General features: G+C 37.6%; 1 protein-coding gene across 1 annotated transcript in view; it reads left to right on the top strand.

The window, feature by feature from the left end:
* LOC114465192 (neuropeptide FF receptor 2-like) overlaps positions 1–17,216 on the top strand; it is a 38,235-nt gene extending 21,019 nt beyond the window's left edge. The window contains exon 3 of the mRNA XM_028450070.1: positions 17,145–17,216. Coding sequence (XP_028305871.1) covers positions 17,145–17,216 — 72 coding nt within the window. The remainder of the gene's footprint in view (positions 1–17,144) is intronic.
* Positions 17,217–20,817: the final 3,601 nt, after the last annotated feature.

Raw genomic sequence — 20,817 nt, 5'->3', positions numbered from 1 at the left:
ACTTCATTAACTAAATGTGCTGCAGCCCTAATAACCTCTCTTTATTATTAAACATCTAAAATTGAAACGTGAAAAAAAAAATAGATTTTAAGGAAAACAACACTCCTCTGTATGTCAATAAATGATTCATTAAACACAAGATGTGATGTTAAACTGTCTTTTGTGCCAAAAAATATTGTGTATAAATCAACAGCTTATGATTTAAGATTGTCTTGCTTATCTTTTATTATATACTACATTATATTCAAGCACATTAGAGACACCAACACGTATATATTTTACTATATGTATTGTTATAGCTACATAAAGGATGGCATGTTGTATACAGTCAAATGGAAATAACAATATTTTAATCTATTCAATTCTATTTAATTCTTCTCTGATGAGTCTATTTTTGGGTGGCTCTAAAATATTGGTTGTACTGTAGAATATTCTGTTCACAGCATAAAAGACCTGAAACCTGTGAGCAAAAGCATTTAAAGCCATTGTAGTAATCCTTCTCATTACAAGGACATTTACACATTATTATTATAATGAGCTTCGGCTACACTTACTGTTTGAGACCTTGACCTTGGACTTCAGAGTGAAGCCATTCTTGATTTTCATGGGTCTACTTTAAATTCATTCTTTCAGATCATTTGTAAAATATGACACTAATAAGAACAGAATGAAAGTTCAACCAAAAAGATAATTTCTCTTTTGTTCTGCTGTCCCTGGAGCAAGAGAATTATGAAATTTAGTTTGGTCTCTAATAGATGGGAAGGGAGGTGACAGAAGTCTCAAAGGAAAATATCTCATCATGTAGAACGTTCAGATGTTAGATAACTTTGGTCTGAGAGAAAATGTGTCTCTGCACTTAAGAGAATCTTGGTACTTCAATAATTTGAGCCAAACACAGAGACAGCCTGTTCTACTCTGATATACCTTATTGAATAAAAGAGTCAGGAAACAGGGTGCCAAAGTAGCTGTCAAAGTTCAAAGCATAAAAACAACACAAAAAAAGGAGCCACGTGGCTAGATCTAATCTACCCTCGGGCAGCTTCCAGTGTGCAAGGCAAAGGTGGCACATCACACAAACTGATGAGACACCATGCTGCTAATCACCCTCAGGTCCGCGGAGCCAAAGCAAAACAGTGTAACACTCAAGGCATTAAACAGCATTTAGAAACACCCATTAAAAACTTAACCATATTGTTTGCACCTTAAAGAAAATCAATACCAATCACGTACTGGAGGACATGAACACTGTCCGGCTAAAATAGATTTATTAGAGTTTGTCTCCTTTCTTGGTTTAGCAAGCTTGATTAAATCTTATATATCCCACTCAAGATTTGAGTGGCACCTCCTGTGGCTCCCTTTTTAATCAACTAAGATGCGTTTTTTTAAAAATGAAATCATAAAAAAAAAATGAAAGGAGCAGTTCAGTAGACACTCTTAAGAGGAATGTAAAATTGGGCCGTTATAATACGCTACTCTGATTGCAGAACAGAGTAGCTGTTCCTCAAATGAAGAAAAGTTTAAATAGATGGATTGCATTTTTAAAGGAGGGATACGGCAGACCTTAGTGGTAGGTTAGTGTATTAAATCAGGCTCCATCCATCCATCCATCCATCCATCCATCCATCCATCCAACCTTATTTTTGACTGAAATTTAACCTTAGTGGTTTTTATCCTACCTGCTGTTAGGGGCCACCAGTTTGACAAACTAGATAGAGAGATGTCTAATCTATGAAATGATCCACAAACTGCTGACTGATTGGTATCAATCATTCACTGTATAGCTGGTTAATACCACACACTTTGGGGACCAACAATTTTGACACAATTAGGACTCAAAAACACTAGCCACGGCTTATGGTAGTAGTTTAACTCATGCAATGTTTTATTCCTTTGGTGTATATTTTGATGTGGATTTAGTGTGTAATACTTTTTTTTGGTTTAGAGGTGGAACGCTGGGTTTGATGGCCACATGTGTGGTTGGCCCATTGACCTCCTTCATTCTGTTCATAATCTATTTTTACCTGACATTCATTTTCTAAGTGATAATGACATTTAATTTTGATTTAATTTTCTTTTGTTTTTAATTAATATTCAGTCCGAATGAACTGAACAGAGAATACACACTGTGCCATCACACATCAAGCAGATGAAAGCATATAACTTTTCCTCTACAGCCTAGGTTCCCAAAGTGGGGTACAGGTACCCCCAGGGGTACACAAATTGTCATAGGGGGTATGTGAATTGAAATTAAAAAACAGTGCATCAACATTGGAAACTAGAATATAAATCGACCAGAAGTCATGTATTACTTCCACATATTACACATGCAGAGCCCCCTCATGCAGCCTCAGACAGATAAACAATCTCATCAAAAAAGCACAAATATGAAATTCAGTCAAACATTATGGAGTTCTGTGCGTGCTCTCAACCTCACCCTTCTCATTAAAGTTGTAGTGAGTTGTATTTCACAGTTTCAGGGTGATGCATATGCTGAATTGCTGCTACATGTTGACTCAGTAAATGTTTTGTACATTCATTTTACAAAAAAAAATTGGTTTATCACTAAATGCCAGTAGGCTAATTTATTAAATGACGCAAACAAGTTATAATTCTGAAAAAGTTGTTTTTTTGTGTGCTTAATATTATTATTTTTTACTTTATTTTTATATGATATTATTATATATACTATATATTCATCAACAGTATAGGTAGAATTCAGGGAGAAATTTCATTGCAGAGCTACATTGTATATGACATTGCATTATAATGTTTTTTGTGCAGGAGTAGGGGGTGCATGGCTTCAGGTTAAATGTCTGAAAGGGTACGGGACTGTGAAAAGTTTGGGAACTGCTGCTCTACAGGATCCAGTTCTGGGTTTTCAGAAATCATAATTTTGTCGGGGCACTGAATTTGTCACAACACCGGACTATGACTGCTGTTGTAAATAGATGTTATAAGGAATTCTGTCCATAACCAAATAGTGGTCAGTTTAAATAAGGACTCCTTTCGCAGAAGAAATTCATACAGTTAGCTGCTTCACGGTATCTTTGAGAGTAATTTGTGTAATGAAAATCATAATTATCTTATCTAACTCTGTTAGTGTGAGCTTTCAGCGCTGCAGTAACGGAGGCCTCACAAGATCGTCTTAGTGTGTCACTAACCTTGTGGGGTCATTCTCAAAAAATCAGAGCGGAGATGCGTGGAAGCACTATTTGGGGTGTGATCTTGCATTATCAATTAACATGATTTTTCTGTAACCGTTTTTAAAAAAACAGTCAACGACTGAAAATATTACTGCTACTCAGAAAGGTAGAGGAATCAGCTTTGGGCACCTCTTGTGGCTTATAAAGGGTTCTATGCAATTGCATAGTGTGTCTTTAGCCAGAACTCCTATGGGCTTAACTAAGTAAGTGTTTGTAGTAGTTGTGTAACCCTGCGATCCTGAAAAAAGGAGCATGTGGGTCAGAAAATAAATGGATGGATAGTAGTTGTGTAACATACACAGTAGCAATGACAAGCTTCCGTTGACAGGGTTTGAAGGACTTGCTTTGAATGAGCCAGAGCACATCAGTAACAGAGGCCATGGTTTTCACCTCATTTCTTATATAAATCCTAACCACAGTTTGGTCACACTTTTTTGAGCTATTGATTTACCTTCAGCAAAAAAACTTATCTGAGGCAGCTGTACTGACTGTGAGGCAGAGAAAGCATTCAAAGCTTCATAAAACTGCAAGACACCCTAAGGAGGCTGGTGAAAAGGTCCCAGTAGGTAAAAAAAACAAGTGGAGGCTGGAAAAACAGATAAATCCTTTGAACCCACCATCTGTTTTTATTTGCAAATAAACTTAAATCGTTATTAAAATGTCAGTCATAATTTTATCTGTCATGTTGGACAATTTGCTGAATCATAATTAACATTTGCAAACCGTAAGTGCATTTTTCAAAACAAACCATTGAAACAGCTCTATGTTCCGTCCAGACCGGCGTGCTCACCTCTGCCCGTTCTTTTTGTCGAAAAAATTTGGTCAATTGCATTGAGAGACCAACTGATCAATTCCATAATTTTGTTTTTAAATAGGGATGTTAGATTCACAAGATAAGACAAAAGCAAAAACAGCAACAAGGGCAGATAAAGGTGGGAGAGGGAGCAGAGAATGTGACTGCCTTCGTCGAGTGCAGGAAGAGAAGTGACTACACCCCACAACACAATATGTACAATAGTAGCATCACATTACACTTCCAAAATAGCTTCTTCCACTGTCCCACCCTAAATCCCTTTCGCATGTTACTTTCCCCCTCAATAAGGTGTAACACTGCCCTCTTTTTTTATATGTTTCCCTCTAATTAAGATTTGCTCACCCTTCCATATGGGAGGGCTGGTGTTGGGTAAAAAATATATACAATAGTCCCTCGCTATATCACCTTTCGCAGCCTCGGAGTTTCGCAGATTTTTTTTGCAGTGCAATTTTGCATGCATTTTTTACTGTGTATGAATGAGCGTCGTGTTCTGCGTCCTGATTGGCTAATGCTGCGTTCACCCACGAGCGACACATTCAACTCGGTGAGTTTCACTGCCTGCTGAAGCGAGGAGCTGAGCTCCTTTTTCTCCTCTCATAAACATAAACCACCAGTGAAAATAGCCGGTGTGATTAGCGGCTAATGCTATCCTAGCTCAGTGCTACAGGGAGAACCTTTAGCTTCTCATTCAAGCCAAATCCTTCCTGGTACGGTCTCCGTTATAAAGGCCGTGTCATACAGCTCCAGGTGGTCACACACAGCTTCTACTCCATGGTTGAATGGGTGAACAGACCGGTGTCCGCGTTGCGTGACGTCATCGTCAACAAAAACTCTGAATGCGTTTGGCATCAATGTCTGATCGCTAGCCGTGTGACTCTGAAATGCTGGTTTATGTTTTAAAATCTATGAAGGTTTGAAGTTAGAGAGTGTTTAAACAAATTAATTCCTGTCTGAGAAAAGTGTATAAAGTGTGTGGTGAGGGGTTTTATATCCTTAAAACATGTATAATAATTGTAAAAAATAAAGCTGACTACTTCGCGGATTTCGCTTATTGCGGGTTATTTTTAGAACGTAACCCTCACGATAAACGAGGGACTACTGTACAGTATGTAGCCTGCATGGATTTGAATTTATCATTCACTAGCCACATTCTGTACTGACGTGCTAGCAACTCTATAGTTCAATTATGGCAGCTGCGTGCATAAACATTAAGCTCCTGTTATATAGTTTTAATCTATTCTGACTTGCTTTGTCCCGAATCTGTTGTAACATATTTCAGAGTTTGGTATGTATTTGTAGGAATGTTTGGTCAGCGTTATTTCAATAAAAATGTCAATAATAATATTAATAATATTAATAATAAAAAAGAAGTATCTAGCAGCCATTGGTGTTTCTCTGTCAAACTTCTGCTGAATCAATTGTAGTATTCAACACTGGAGGTTGGGTACATCCCCTGCTGATACAAAAGGATAAAAAAGCAGCTCCAGCAGCAATATTTAGTGGTGTGTGGAATTAACTTTGTTTTTGCTTTGCTGTGTGGCATTTTTTAAAATTTAAATAAAGTTGTTCATCTTTTGTTTGAATTTAAAACACCATGCAATGGCACCAATAGAGATGACACAATCCCTCCCTAACCAAACAGAATTAGGCAGCCACACAATACAGGCCAAGATCTATGGGTTACACTTCAGTGCGAAAGCCTGAGTTTTATCATTTCAAGCTAGATGCATGTTAATATGGATGAAAAGGTTTTTGCTTTTTACACACTGGGTAAGAGAACGCAGGGGGTAGAGAAATTAGCCTCTGGAAGCTTTCTGTCAAAATTTCAACTCTTCTTTTCCTATAATCCTAAACCTCTCTGACTGCCTGCTGTCACTATATTGTAAGCTTTAACATATTTTTTGTAAATTTTCATTTATGGTATTTTTCATCTCATTCTTCCATAAATATATGAAACACAACACTGTATATCCTTTATTACTGCTCTCTGGCCTTTTTTCCCATCATAACTGCTTTCCTTGTTTATAAGATTTTTTTCTTGTACTGATATTAAGTCAGAGGCTAATCTCATTGTCAACAGTGTCCTCATCTGTAAAAGGATTCTTTTTGTATTGATCCTGAAATATGTCACCACTGTTGTTAATACTGCTACCTTACCTTCCCTGCAAACATGTTAAGTACTGTTTCCCCTGTTTGCATCAATCAACTTGTCGTGACTCGTGAGGCTGTTGCCCTTTTTCCATACTTAATTTTAGATAAAGAGAAAGGTGTATCAATCAATCTTTATTCATAAAAAGCACTTTTCATACAAATAAAATGCATCTCAAAGTACTTTTACAGACTGTAGTTAAAAATACACCCACCCCGTACAAACCCCGTCCACCGCACACGGACACAAATTAAAATAAGGACAATGATACATGGCTGGGTATACTGTGGAGGATCTACGTAAGGAGACATTACAAGGAGCCATCTGCACCAGGAGCAGGACATAGACCATGGCCACAGGGCACCGAGACAGAGCCCCCAGTCCAGCAAAACCTATTCGTCAACGCTGAGGGCCACAAGACAGCACCACTGCAGCCACGGCCCATTACAGCCCCTAGCACAGGGGGGCTGTGATGGGACAGCAATCCTAAAAGAAAAACTTTAAAACTATAAAAATCACATCAAACAACACAACTATGAAACAATATAAAAACAATCCTAAAACTATAAAAACAACATAAAATATAATTAATCCGAAAACTATAGAAACAACAAATGATAACAATAAAACCTGAAAGATAATCCTAAAATTAATAAATACTTATTTAAGTTAGTTACTGTACATTTCTCTCACTATTTAGTATTTTCTGGAGGTTAAGTTTTGTTTTGTCATGCCTCAGAGTTTCGTTGTAGGGGAGAGCATGACCACTGATGAGTTCTCCTGTTTGCAGAACTATTGAAATACACACTAGTCAAGAGGGAGCAGAAAAAGCAGAGCAGAACCAAAAAAAATGGACACTCATATTTTTGCACTGAAAGGGCTTTTTCTTTTTGACTGCTCCTCTTGTACACAATTCACAGCACCTTTTGGCTTGACGTGTAACATAATCTGCATAATTTAACTATATTAGAGCTGTAACTAACGGTTATTTTTGTAATCGACTGATCTATCAATTTTTTTTTTCGATAAGTCGAGTAGTCAATTATTTTACTGTTTTGAAGCACAGATTTTGGACTGCAATTTTTAGCGCACCTGCTTAAATCCTTCCACCTGATGAACGTGTCCCTGTTGTACTGTGACAGCAAAGCATGTACTTGTAGTGTAGTTCTTATATTTAACACAAAATATAATTGAAATCACAAAAAAATTATGAATGAATTAAATATCCCAAACCTAAAGTGTATGTTGTCTTGAACAAAGTAGTCGTAGTAAACAAAGAGAGTAAATAAGTAACTTTAAAAAGCTGGCGCTAACCTGCAGGTTGTGGAGGTAATGAAGTTTAAACCAATCACAGAGCTGCTTTTACTTTAATCAAGTAATGTTATCAAACTCACATAGTTGATAACAAATTAAAGAGGTTTATTGCTCAGATTAAACACTAGTATCAGCAGAAAAACATATTATAAAGCGGGTACGTCACTAACTCACTGATGAGTGTAGTCCTCCCCGGGGAATGCCCCCCCATGACGCCGACACTGCGAATAATACCTATTATTGATTAATACCTATTATCAATTAATACCTATTTGAATCACAGACTGTAATTTCTGAAGCTTTAGAAACTATCGGTCCAGTTAAGCTTCTTCAGTTTTTCTTTCTTTCCACCATTCTCTTTCTGCGCCGTTTACTTGCACAAAGTTGGTGGTGCCACACTGTCCCTAGCGGTCAATGTAAGGTACTGCACCAGAAAGAAAGCAGTAAGCAGCCATGCACTGGAATCAACATTAATTTACAAGTAGGGCTGCAACTAATGACTATTTTAATAGACAATTATTGAAACGATTAATCGGTTAATCAGATAATAAATCGTACAATTATTTGCTCTATGTTGCTACAATCTTTTAAATGTGGCTTGGGACAGGTAAGCTTTTTTTAAAATTGTGTCAAGGGTGAATTACTCCCAGACTAGGGATGGGCAATATTTATCATGGTAACAATAAAAATTACAATCAATTAAAAATAGATTAATAAATAAAACAATTCTCAACTTAAAGTGTAAACAGGTTCCTTTCAAACACAAATTAAATTGACTACATTAACACTAGAATTGGCTTCAGTAATTCTTCTTCATGGGCTGATATTTTTTGGAACATATTTGTGCATGTGTGTCACTCTATTAGTGTTAGTGTGTGAAATGCATTTATTTCCTAATTTATAATAAAATTATTTTCTAAAAACTCTTTAATATAAGCCGCTGCTGCTGAATCTTGATAATTTTGAATATGATAATGAGTTACATAGAGTTATGGTTTATAAATATCACTCTGATTTTAAACCAGATCAGATTTGTTGATGTAATCATTAGTCTACTGAGAGCAGTACTAACAGGATATTTTGATGTAATAATCACAATAGTTACACTACTGTCTAATGGGGCCAGCTTTGTCTCTGAATATAATTAAAAATATTGCGTTTCACAAGTTGGGACGGATGAATAGTGACGTTAGCTTAATGCTAACGTTTATTTCACAAGACGTGTGACATGTTAACTTTTATCCTTCTATACAAGTGTTAAATATGACCATAATAAAATCAGTGTTTCTTTGTGATTTGATTACAGTATGCCATGTACTTTTTACTCGTTGTTGTCACTTGTTTCGGTAGGTTAGCTTAGCTTAGTTAGCTTTAGTCCCAACAAAATACGTCACAATGTTTACAAACAATCAAAGGGTCTATATAGAAGGTGAGATGAGCCACTCCTGATGAAAAAACAATCTTCAGCTCCGTCCACAGCTTGAAAAAGACTGTAACCTGAATTTGTCGATGACTAATTATGTCATCGGTTTTTATTGACAATGTCGACTAAACGTTGCACCCATATCTTCAAGATTAAACGACGTGTCAACGCTATAAAATCTGCGTTGATACATTTTTGTAGTCAACATAATCGATAACTAGATGGTAGAATATGGTTGAGTAAACATGATAGTTAAGGTCTAACCAGTAATAGTCAAGTTACTCTGAAAAAGTAATCAGATTACAGATTACTTTTTCAAGAAGTGCTGCATTTGTTTTGCAAAGTTAGCAGCTTGTGGTAGACGGTCTCATTCAGATAACGTCACATTAATATGCGACGTACAAGAGTACCGGTACTTGGGCTAAATTTACAATGAAAGTGTAAGTAACGCTTTATTCTGATAGCAAAACATGGCAATCAAGTAACGCATAGTTACTGGACAAAGTAACTATAATCTGATTACCAGATTTGAAAATATAACATGTTACCTAGTAACGCATTACTGACCAACACTGGGTCTAACATACTTCTACAATTCTGCAATTTCATTAAGCAGACTCCAACATAAGTAATAATCTAGACAGGAGGAAAAACCCTTAGTAGGTGCAACAAAGTGCTTCCAGTTTGATTGGCCACAGGTGCTGCCATCTAGTTCGAGAAGAAGTGCCTATTAAAAAGAAAAACATAATGTAACCACAGCTAATCAATCACAATTAACAATTTAACATCAATATCAACAATGTTATTGAACAATATTCAACATTGTCAGTGCTAAATATTCACAAAGAGCTGGTATTGGAACATCTGACTAATTTTATCCATAAGGACAAAGAGGAGAAGGGCAGATCAAGTGCTTCAGTGTTTCCTAAACAATGTCTCTTCATAAGCCTCTTAAAGGAGAGTTGGGTTATTCATTCCACCATTTAGGAAGAACAGAGGAAAAGAAATGGATTGAGATGTAGAGCCATGCTGGGCTGGGATCACCAAGCATATTTCACAGGCAAAACGTAGCAGCAGTCTTGTACTTTCCAAACATTTCACAGTGGAGATAGGGGTCCTGCTCAGACAGGCTAGCTTGGTGTGCTAGTCTTCTGCGGAGGCTTTTGACTGTGAACAACGCACAGTGTTGAATGAGTGAATGAAATCCGTTCCCTCTTCAATTCGTCACGTGCATGAGGGAGGTCCCACATAAACAATAATAAACTGTAATACACACCCTACAGGGAGAACAAAGATTTCCTGATAGTTTTACAATATATCTCTGTAGACAATTTATGCTAACTAAAGTAGTTATATTTTTACCCATGATGCACTGCAGTACACTTTGTAAAACACAAAAACGAGAAATTACTGTGTATTCTTACTGTAGAAAGTACAGCAATCGGTTACATTAAGGGATAAATTAATCTATGGACCAGTATCTAGGGTTGGTAAGAATCTGTGTGCCCTTCATTCTTTTGTTATTCTGTTTTAAAATGAAATCCAAATAACAAATAAACGATGTGGTTATTTTGTTTTACTGACTTAAAACCAAAACAGAAATACAGAAAAACCAAAAACCAGATAAGCAGTGTTTTTCTGTTTAAAAATTAAATCTTGTTCTGTTTTATGATATTTGGATATTTACGTGAAAACTATGGACGAGGGCGTCAAGTTTTAATCTCACCACACAGTAAGGACCCACAGACATGGGGCGGGAACTTTGACTTTTGGGCAAAAAAGGAGCAATGCATAAGTCACATTACGGATGAACGAATAAATTGAAACATTATTAATGCATTAAAAAAATGGATATTATGAAAAGCAGGCACGATATGTGATTAAAGGAACCAGAAGTAGTGTAATGAATCTACTGGTGCTTCTCGTGTCTTGTGATCAACTTCCGTGTGTGTAAACGGCTGCCGTTAGTGTCTAGCGGTATTATAACGTGCAAAATAAATATTTTTACTGCCTTAAAAAAAGCTGTGTAATTGTTTTTTTCAAAAGTGTCAAATCGTAGAAATTCTAACAAATATTGTTCCTCACACCAGCCCCACAGTCACCTGTTTATTTATTTGGACCATAGCACCGCAAAACAAAATATAAACGTGAGCAGCTTTTTACGAGCTAAAACATCCACAGACTGCATGAAAACATGAGCAGGACCTGAAAACTGCAGAAATAAACCCTAAAAGGTCCTATTGTGTCCAGAGATCTGGTCCAGGACCTGAGGAGGGAAACCAGTTACAGTGGACTTCAGCTCTCACTCTAATTCCCCCCTAAATATCCAAACATCTCACAACCAGAAATAATTATTTAAATACAAAAAAAATCTGGTTTTTGATATTTCTGTATTTCTGCTTTGGTTTTAAATCAGTAAAACAAAATAACCACTGTTTATTTGTTATTTTATTAAGACCAAAGGGTACACGAATTGGTGAGGAGTGGTTTTGTTATTATTTTTATAATTTAGACAGACACCACAAATTACTAGAGCCACACTTTCTGTTTTAAATTAACTAATTCTATTAAAAAAAAAACAAAAGTCATTTTAAAAACTAAATAAAAATGTACTTTTCACAACACCACAATACGGTAACGATATATGCTGGGTAAATACCAATTCAACAATGACCTCCAGTGGTAGACTTAAAGGGTGATGAAAAAATCACTTTCTAATGGTTTTTCTACAGTGATATACATCCCTTTAGCCTCTTTCAGAGGGCCAAAATTGAAAAAGTTGTGTTTTGTCCCTTCCTTGTTATTCCACATTTTGTCAAAAGTCAGCTCAGACGGGCGAATTCGATTTTCGAGTTCAGTTGACGTCACCTGCCAAAACTCCTCCTACTGACAATCTTCTCTCCTCCTAACATGGACATTATACACGCCTCCAAAAATGTTAGCTCCTCCCTCTCCAACTATCTAACAACTAAAACAAACACTGCGGTCTACAGAATATATATTATACTTTATTGCCACATATGTAAATGCAAACTGCACTACTGGACGCCCAAACTGCACTACCTTTTCTCCTGCCGATCATGTCGGGAGTCATCAGCTGTTAGCACTCCGTGCTAATGCTATACCAGCCTATGCAGTGAGACCCAACATCGCTAGTAAACGATGGGGATGTTTACGGATTTGGGGCTCACAGCACTAAAAACGGTCTCGGTTGTGGAATTGGACGGCTTCCAACTTTTACGCGGTGACTGACGATTGAAAGTGGTAAGCGGAAAGGAGAGAGTCTGGCTGTGTTTGTGTGCGGAAAGGAAGAGATGCTGCTCCTACTGCTCTGATTCTGCAGCAATGCACATACACACAATAGCTGCTTAATTAGCCATGTGTTTTACTGTAATGTGCAGTTTTTTGGCTGAAAACGACAACAAGAGTATGTGCATAGCAAAAGATAATCGCCAGTGATCACTGGCGTGTGTGGAGTCAGAGTCTACAGACACGCCTATTCATGAATATGCATAAGCAGGCCGCAAATCAACCCGTTTGGAGAATTTCCTGCATCCAGGAAAATCCACATTCCAATTCTAAAGATGGTTTCCAGCAGTGACGTGCAGTCAGGGTATAGGCAAGGTAGGCAGTGCCAACCCAAGGGTGAATTGATATTTTGATTATTTGTTTTAATTATAATATAATTATTATTTATTTTTCCATTTCCATTATTTATTTTTCCATTTTCCAGCCTACAGTACCTATAAGTTTGAAAGTGTCCGCATTTTGTGCGTTTCATAGCCCAAATTACTAAACAGCGCAAGTTTGCATATGCGAAGTCAGTTCCCCAAGATGAAAACCATTCACGTAAAAAGGCAGCTCTTTACACTGCCTTTGGACATAACCGCGCTATGCTAAATGCTATACATAAGTTCACAGTGCATTAGTGAATTGATCCCACGTGGCCGCTGCTGCTACGTTCTCTCTCGCTCTAGCGAGTGGGCGGGATAACACTACAGTTAGGATGACAGCGCTAGAGATGATAGAGAAACTTTTTTTTGAGAAAGCTTTTAAAAGATGGGAGACCAACACCTGAGCTACCAGACCTTCAGCAAAGGTAAGGTCAGAAAATTGTTCATATTTTCTACAGTGAATGGTAGAATTGGGTTTATAGATGCACCTCATTGAGGCTGTTCTGAGTTGTTGTTGTTTCATTTTCTCCGTGTTTCTGTGTTTCCAACACAAACAACGGCTGCGCTGCTGTGTCATGATATATATCTTGTTGGGAGAGTATGGAGGCTATATTAAATAGTTGTTTATGTTTCTTTAATGTTGTTTTATGACGTTGTCAGATGGCTAAATGCTTGTTCATGTGGATCTTGTTGGGTTTTTTCTTTGTTATTATGAATTTTATTTCTTTATTTATTTATTTAAGTAGGGACAGTACATATTAATGAACATTCATAAAAATGTAAATATTCCAGATTGTAGCCAACGGCTAATTTCCATCTGTTGTCCCTAGACAGGCTGATGTAATAAAATGTTACACTTAACAATGAGACATGGCGAAACACAAAACAATATACAAAAGGATTACATACAGGACAAAGAACATATGAATCATAAAATACAGTAACTTTTCATGTAAATGGAACACTGGGACCAGAACAACTACACTCAAGAGAATAGACAGAATGCTGTAGGGTGAAGAAATGGACAGGGGAAAAAAAAGAAGTTTGCTTCCACATATGCAGGGTTGGTCAATCACAGGAATGCATACAATAAATTTACATTATCATAATCATTTATTTAAAGTGCCACTGTGCATTGCAAATAGCCCTGAATTGCCTTTTAATAAAAAAATAAAAAAAACAATAAAAGTATATAAATATTGTGATGCCGGTGAATCCAGCCTTAATGTTGTTCTGTGTTGCCATGTTGGGTGTTTCCGTGTGTGTTTGCTGCCCTAAATTAATGTATGTGATTGTGATGTTTCTTTTTGTTCGGGACTGTGTCCTCACTCTTGTGTTAGTTCGTGGTTGGCGGGAATAGAACGAGGTTTAATAAGTGTTGGCGGGAGGAGGAAGAACGTTAGTTCATGTTCTGACAGAGTGGATGGTGTGTAACGGCACTGTGTGTGATTGTCCTGCTGCTCTGTAACCAGCAATTAAAAGCGACTTCTGACAAGGCATCAGCAATCCATATTTCACGACTCATCCACACTACAATATATAAAGTGCGAGAGTGCATTGCACATAGCCCAAATGTGCTTTGTCTCTAATTTTTTTTTTTATTTAAAGTGCTATAGTGTATTGCACACAGCCCTAAGGTGCTTCTTTCTCTATTTTTTTTAATTTAAGGTGCTATAGTGTATTGCACACAGCCCTAAGGTGCTTCTTTCTCTATTTTTTTTTTTATTTAAAGTGCAACAGTGCATTGCACAAACCCCTAAGATGCATTATAAAAATATTAGTTTAAATCACTTGTGGTCACAAGTCTGGGTTGATCTGAGCCACTCCTTTAAATGACTTTTAAAAGTGTTAAAGCTGGGGGCTTCCCTCACTGTGGTTGGTAAACTGTTCCACTGAACGCTGCCTTTGTAGGACAAGACGTTTTGACCAAAGGTAGTTTTTCTCACAGGCACCTGAAAGTCACCCCTGCTTATGGTCCTAGTGGTCCTCGAGGCAGTCTTTCTGTATTTAATGTAATTATTAAGAGGCGGTGGAGCCAACCCATGTAAGCTCTTATAAATAAAACTTACATTTTTTAATTCTATGAAGTTTTCAAAGCTCAGTAGATTATACTTTGAAAGAATACTGCAATGGTGGTATGTAAATGGTTTTTTGTCAAGAATTTTCAAAGCTTTTTTATAAAGCCTCTCAATTGGTTTTAGAATTGTTACACCTGTCAGTGACCAGCTGGTTATATAGTAGCTTACATGGGAAAGGATCATACAGTGCAAAAACATCATAGCAGCTTGATCAGTCATTGATCTTCTTATCTGGCTAAAGTTAGACAAATTGTATTTAATTATTCTTGTTATCATTTTGACATGACTCTTGAAGGAGAGTGTAGAGTCTAACAACACTCCTAAATATTTAAATTCCTTCACTAGTTGCAGTTCTTGATCTCCAAAATACACATTTGAGCAGGTAATATTGGAGGCTTTTTTAGAAAAAAACATACAGACAGTTTTCTGTGTATTTAACTGGTGACAGGAACGGATGAGATAATTCTGAATGTGAGTTAATGTTAATGTTAGAGTTTGAGCTGCTTCCTCAGATGTTTTGGCACCTGTATCACTGCATCATCGGCATATAGTTGCATGTCCACACCCTTGCAAACATCTGGCAGATCGTTAATGAAAAGTGAAAATAAGATGGGCCCCAGGATAGATCCTTGGGGGACCCCTAGTAGACAATCCAAACAAAGATGATGTCACTCCATTGACCATGGTGGCTTGTTTTCTGTTTGACAAATATGATGCCATCCATTTCAAGGCTTGGTCAGAAAATTTAAAAGATTGCAACTTTGACAGGAGTATGCTATGATTCACTACATCAAATGCTTTTCTCAAATCTAAGAAAACTGCTCCAACATAACTGTTTTTATCCAAACTACTTTTTACTTTTTCTACAAACATTGCGATAGCAGATTCAATTGAGTGATGTGCACGAAAGCCAAACTGCATGGGATGCAAAGGAGTTTGGCCATACATTAAATGTTCAGTTAACTGTTTAGCAACCCATTTCTCGAGGACCTTTGAAAACACTGGCAGTATACTAATTGATCTGTAGTTATTCATATTACTTTTATCACCTGCTTTAAAAATAGGGGTAACTGTGGCCACCTTCCATGTATACGGTACAATGGAGTGCTTAACAGACAGAATAATTAAATGGGTAATTGGATATGCCACCGTCATTTTGTGAGTTTTAAGTAGGTCAACGTCAAAACCATAATAATCTTTAGCTTTGGAGTTTTTCATGATAATCATGATAATTTTTATAACATCTGCTTCATAAATTGGTTTTAATTTAAAAGTTTGACTGTTTGCTTCAGTGTCGTAGGATATTTCCGGTGTTTTGCAACACACAGCGATTAATTCAACAGAGCGTAGGAACAATGAGTTCAGCTCTTGTGCTAGTATAGCAGGATCATTCACTAGCTAGGACTTGTCTGTCTGTGGTCAACTCAGATTTAATTGAAGTTTTTAGTAGCTGATCTCTAGTTTTTATTAGTTTCAAACAATTAGAGTTTAACCATGGGACGGAGTTATTTTTTTTCCTTTTAAACGTCATTGTTTTTGTGAAGGACCTATAAACTTCCTAAATTTCTTTAAGAAATATTTCAGAGCATGTTTCAGTATCATCACATGAAGTTACATTTTCCCAGGTCAGATCATTTAAAGCTTTCCCAAAATGTTGTTGTTGGTTCTTGGGTATGCCAGTATTTTTAGGTTTCCTTGAGTGGTTGGGAAAGGAGTGAGTGTGCATAGAATAGCATTATGGTCTGAAAGACCAATTAATAGATTTTACGTTTTAGTAATCCTTTCCGGTTTATTTGTGAAAAGCAAATCTATTCTAGATATTGAGTGATTAGTGATTCTGGTGGAGTTATCAATTAATTGAGTAAGATTAAACTGATCGGTTATTCATTTCAGATTTTTTTTGTCATCCCAGTTTATGTTGAAATCACCTAATAATATGATTTCTTTCTTATGATTGCATGTATTTAGGAGATCTTTGAGTTGATCATAAAAATCATTTTTAGAAGTGGGTTTACGATAGAGACAAATTACAGTCAGTGACATTTCAGCAGAAAAAAAAATATTTACACCAAAACATTCTAACGTAATGTTATTTGGCCATACAGTTTGACTACATTTGAACGTATTTTTGACATATAATAAAACTCCATCTCCTTTCCCTCGATCCCTGTCTTTTCTAAATGTATTAAAACCTGGTAAAGTTACTGCTGAGTCTGGGGAAACACTATTTAGCCACGTCTCAGACAAGCCAAAAAAATCTTGATTTGAATTACATATCAGATGCTCTAATTGCTCACGTTTTGGTATCATACTACGTATATTTAAGTGCCTCCCAAGTAAACCACTTCTCTTATAGACTGGATCCCAAACAATCCGAGCATGATTAAATGTTGTAAATTATTTAGATTTTCTATGTTTTTTAAAGACTGGGTTTTTGTACCTAGTTGTTTTGGAGACAAGTTGAGGTTGAGTGTTTGTGTTCATGGCAGCTGGAAGAGAAGGGCGAGCCGATTATCCCCACCAGCGATGGGAAAGATCCCGGTGTGGGCCCCTCCGGGTAAGCACCGATCACGCTGTAGGTGGAAGTGGAGGAATCGCTGATACTTCTCCTACCAGGGGGCATTTTGATAAGCGCATTGAGATGACTTTGTTGTAAATTGCGCAATACAAATAAAGTTAAATTGAATTAAATTAACACTTTCCAGCAGAAACAAATGAAATTGTCAATGGTGGTATCGATTTGCAACACCCTGCCTACCCAACCCTTGTGGTCACGGCGCGTCACTGGTTTCCAGGGTAACGAAAAAACCCAGCCTGCATAAGAACAGGGCTGTTACTCTCAAAACATCCAGTTCTCACGTTTTATGGCCGTATTAATGTTCTTTAAATTACTATTTAACATTTACATTTACAAAATTTATGAATTTCAATTATTTTCAACTATATGGGCGACCGTGGCTCACGTGGTAGAGGGTCGTCTTCTGATCGAGAGGTTGGGGGTTTGATCCCAGTACCTGACTATGTGTCGAAGTGTCCTTGGGCAAGACACTGAACCCTAAGTTGCTCCCAGTGGTCGACTAGCGCCTTGCATGGCAGTCCTGTCCCACTGGTGTGTGAATGTGAGAGTGATTGGGTGAATGAGCTGATATGTAAAGCGCTTTGGGACTGCTTCAGTGTGGTTATAAAGCACTATATAAATCAAGTCCATTTACCATTTATACAGTTTTATTCTGTATAGCCCCCTAGCGGCTGGATATCCTCAACCCCTCTCTGCCGAGCCCTCGCCCCCAATACCCCTCCCCAGAGTCATCACCCACCCCCACCTGCCCACGTGCTATGGTTTTCGTGACTGTGGTTTTATAGCCAAGAGGTTTTTTTCTAGTTTTGTACTTTGCTCTCCTTTAGGGGCACCTCCAATGCCAATGGCGACCCACAGTTCTTTCGTTCTTGTCTCTCATGTTATTTGTGTTTATTTTTCCATGTTTTCTTTAGACTTAGTGTTTTTTTAGCCGTGAAAAACACTCTATAAATAAAGTTACTTACTTACTTGTATTTCAACCATGAATTAGCTGTTTTTAACTCAATAATTTGTTTTGAATTCATAGAAGAAAGGAATTTTAGAATAAAAAATATTTTTACTTACAAATTATGAAATTATAATTAAGAAAATGTCACCCCGTACAATCCCCGCCTAGCACACACAGACACACAGGTTAAAATAAGGACACTGGCACATGGCTGGTTACAGAGGATCTAGGTAAGGAGACATCACAAGGAGCCGTCTGCACTAGAAGCAGGACATAGACCATGGCCACAGGGCAATGAGACAAAGCCACCCAGTACAGCAAAATAGTAAAAGCCATTAACTACCACTGAGGGCCACTAGACAGACACCACCACCTATCACAGCCCCAAGTGCAGAGCGCTCCCTCCTTGGAAACACTGGGTTAGTAATCCTAAAAGATAAACTTAAAACTATAAAAACAACATAAAAGACAACATTCCTAAAACTATAAAAACAGCGTAAAAGATAATCCTAAAACTATGAAAACAACATGAAAGATAACAATCCTAAAACTATAAAAGCATATAAAAGATAACAATCATACAATGAATAAATAATTAGCTAAAAGCTGAATTACACAAGTGAGTCTTGAGCCTGTTCTTAAAAATCTGAATGTTCACCACAGCCCTGAAGTGCTCTGGCAAACTGTTACACAGACAGGGGCCGTAAAACTTGAATGACGCCTCACCATGTGTGCATGTCCTGACTGTAGGGATTATTAAGTGGCCAGCGCCAGAGGACCTCAGGGCCCGCGGAGGCTCAGATTGATCTGGTCGTCTGTCACCAAGCTTTGCAAGACTGTTAAAGGTGCAGTCTGCAACTCCCAGATCCCTCTGTCCCCCTCCCTCCACGCTGCTCTCTTGCCCTGCCTCCAAACTTTCCTATGTCCCTCCCTCAGAGGAGCTAACAAGCTAACGTTAGGCCGACAGCATCATCACAGTAATATAACATGCACTGTTAAAATCATATCACTGCGGCACTTCTCTTTCAATGTGCACACACCTCAGCAGCAGCAGCAACAACACAGTGTCACTTACAGCAGCCACACGGAGGTTGCTGCGCGCACATGAACAACACATGCACCATAGAGTTGTAGTGTAACAATTACAAATCAAACATAATGTTTATCAAGCAGCAATAATTACCTTTCAAGCAGAAAAGCAAAAGTTATTCTACTCCTCCAGACCATACACTGTAAAAGAGATGGTGCTCCAGCCCGGGAAAGGGGCGGGGACTGTGAACAACAGCTGTCAGACAGTCCATAAAACACAATCCTGGCTCCGATTGGTTCTTTTTGCTCAGTTGCGGTGCATTCTGGCAATCTGCCAAAGGCTGCAGGAGCAGCAAGGGGAACTCAATGAGTCTGTTTTTTTTCACACAAACTACTAGTTTGATGTAAAGCTGTCCTTACATAGAGATAGTGTTGAGGGGGGGGGTCTTATCTAGGCTGTCAGCTTATTTGATTCACGCACTGACACAACTCTGCAGTTAGAGGAGGTTTGAGCCCCCTACTGTCATGTAATCATGAGGTTTCTCACCTATTTTTCCCATTTTCCTCTTCTTTCACAGCCTGCCATGCCTGTATTCAGGAAGGAGCTAAGCCTTGACTGAATCAGAGGTTCAACTCATTTTCTGTACATATTTTTAGTGGAGACAAACATATATGCAAAAACTAGAGGGTGTACACTATTATAAAATATTCTGAGTACATGCTTCCCCCGTCCCTCCCAGCAAACGTCCCACATGGCCATGGAAACAAACATGAGCTTTGGGCAGGGTTGGTGAAAAGAAGTGGTCATTGGTGTTGAATACAACCATTAATTGCCACACATTATCAGAAGAATTTATTATACTGTATGTTACAAATAAATGGCAAATCTGTGTCAGCTCTATGCAAGCAATGAGGTTCAGCTCCCCTGATCGTCCAGTGGTTACACACAGTAATCGGAGAAGCCAATCTGTTCAAAGATGTGCATGTGAAATTCACAATAGTAAATTAAAACCATGCTAATGTGTGCTTTATTGTAGACTACAGTACATGCACACATACGCTGACACTGACAGTATTCTTGAGTGGATGGGGATTTCTTCCTGTGTGTGAGGATTTGACAAATGCTCAGAAAAATAAGAAGCAAACACGTCTTAGATTTTCCTCATGAATGAATGTACTGTATTATAGCAAAGGTGTAGGAGGGGTTGTCCCTCAAACAAGTCTGTAAACTGTATTGCCTCATTCTGTCTTGATATTGAAATCAATATCTTGATCACCTTAAAATAAAGTTTTGTATTGCTTTGTCCATAGTAAGGACAGTTAGAAAATTACTCTGGCTCAGAGCTAACATCAATGTATGTAACGACATCATGATAACAAATGAGCTAAAAAAGAAGATGCTTTCTGTCTTAAGCTGTGAGGAGAATGGTGGAGACTTTGCTTTGATGATGCTGTTTTAATTTTTTTTTTTTAAATCTCCTGATTCAGCTTTGAAAAAAAAGGATTTCCATTTGTTTATCATTGAGAATGGGATATCATCAAAGATGGAGATCAAATAATGAAACCAGATAAAACCTTATTAAGGGACCTGATCTTTTTACATCTT

Source organism: Gouania willdenowi, chromosome 1 (genome assembly GCF_900634775.1).
Source record: "Gouania willdenowi chromosome 1, fGouWil2.1, whole genome shotgun sequence".
Taxonomy (NCBI): domain Eukaryota; kingdom Metazoa; phylum Chordata; class Actinopteri; order Blenniiformes; family Gobiesocidae; genus Gouania; species Gouania willdenowi.
The sequence above is the reverse complement of the archived record's forward strand: the minus strand, read 5'-3'. Positions and strand labels throughout refer to the sequence as shown.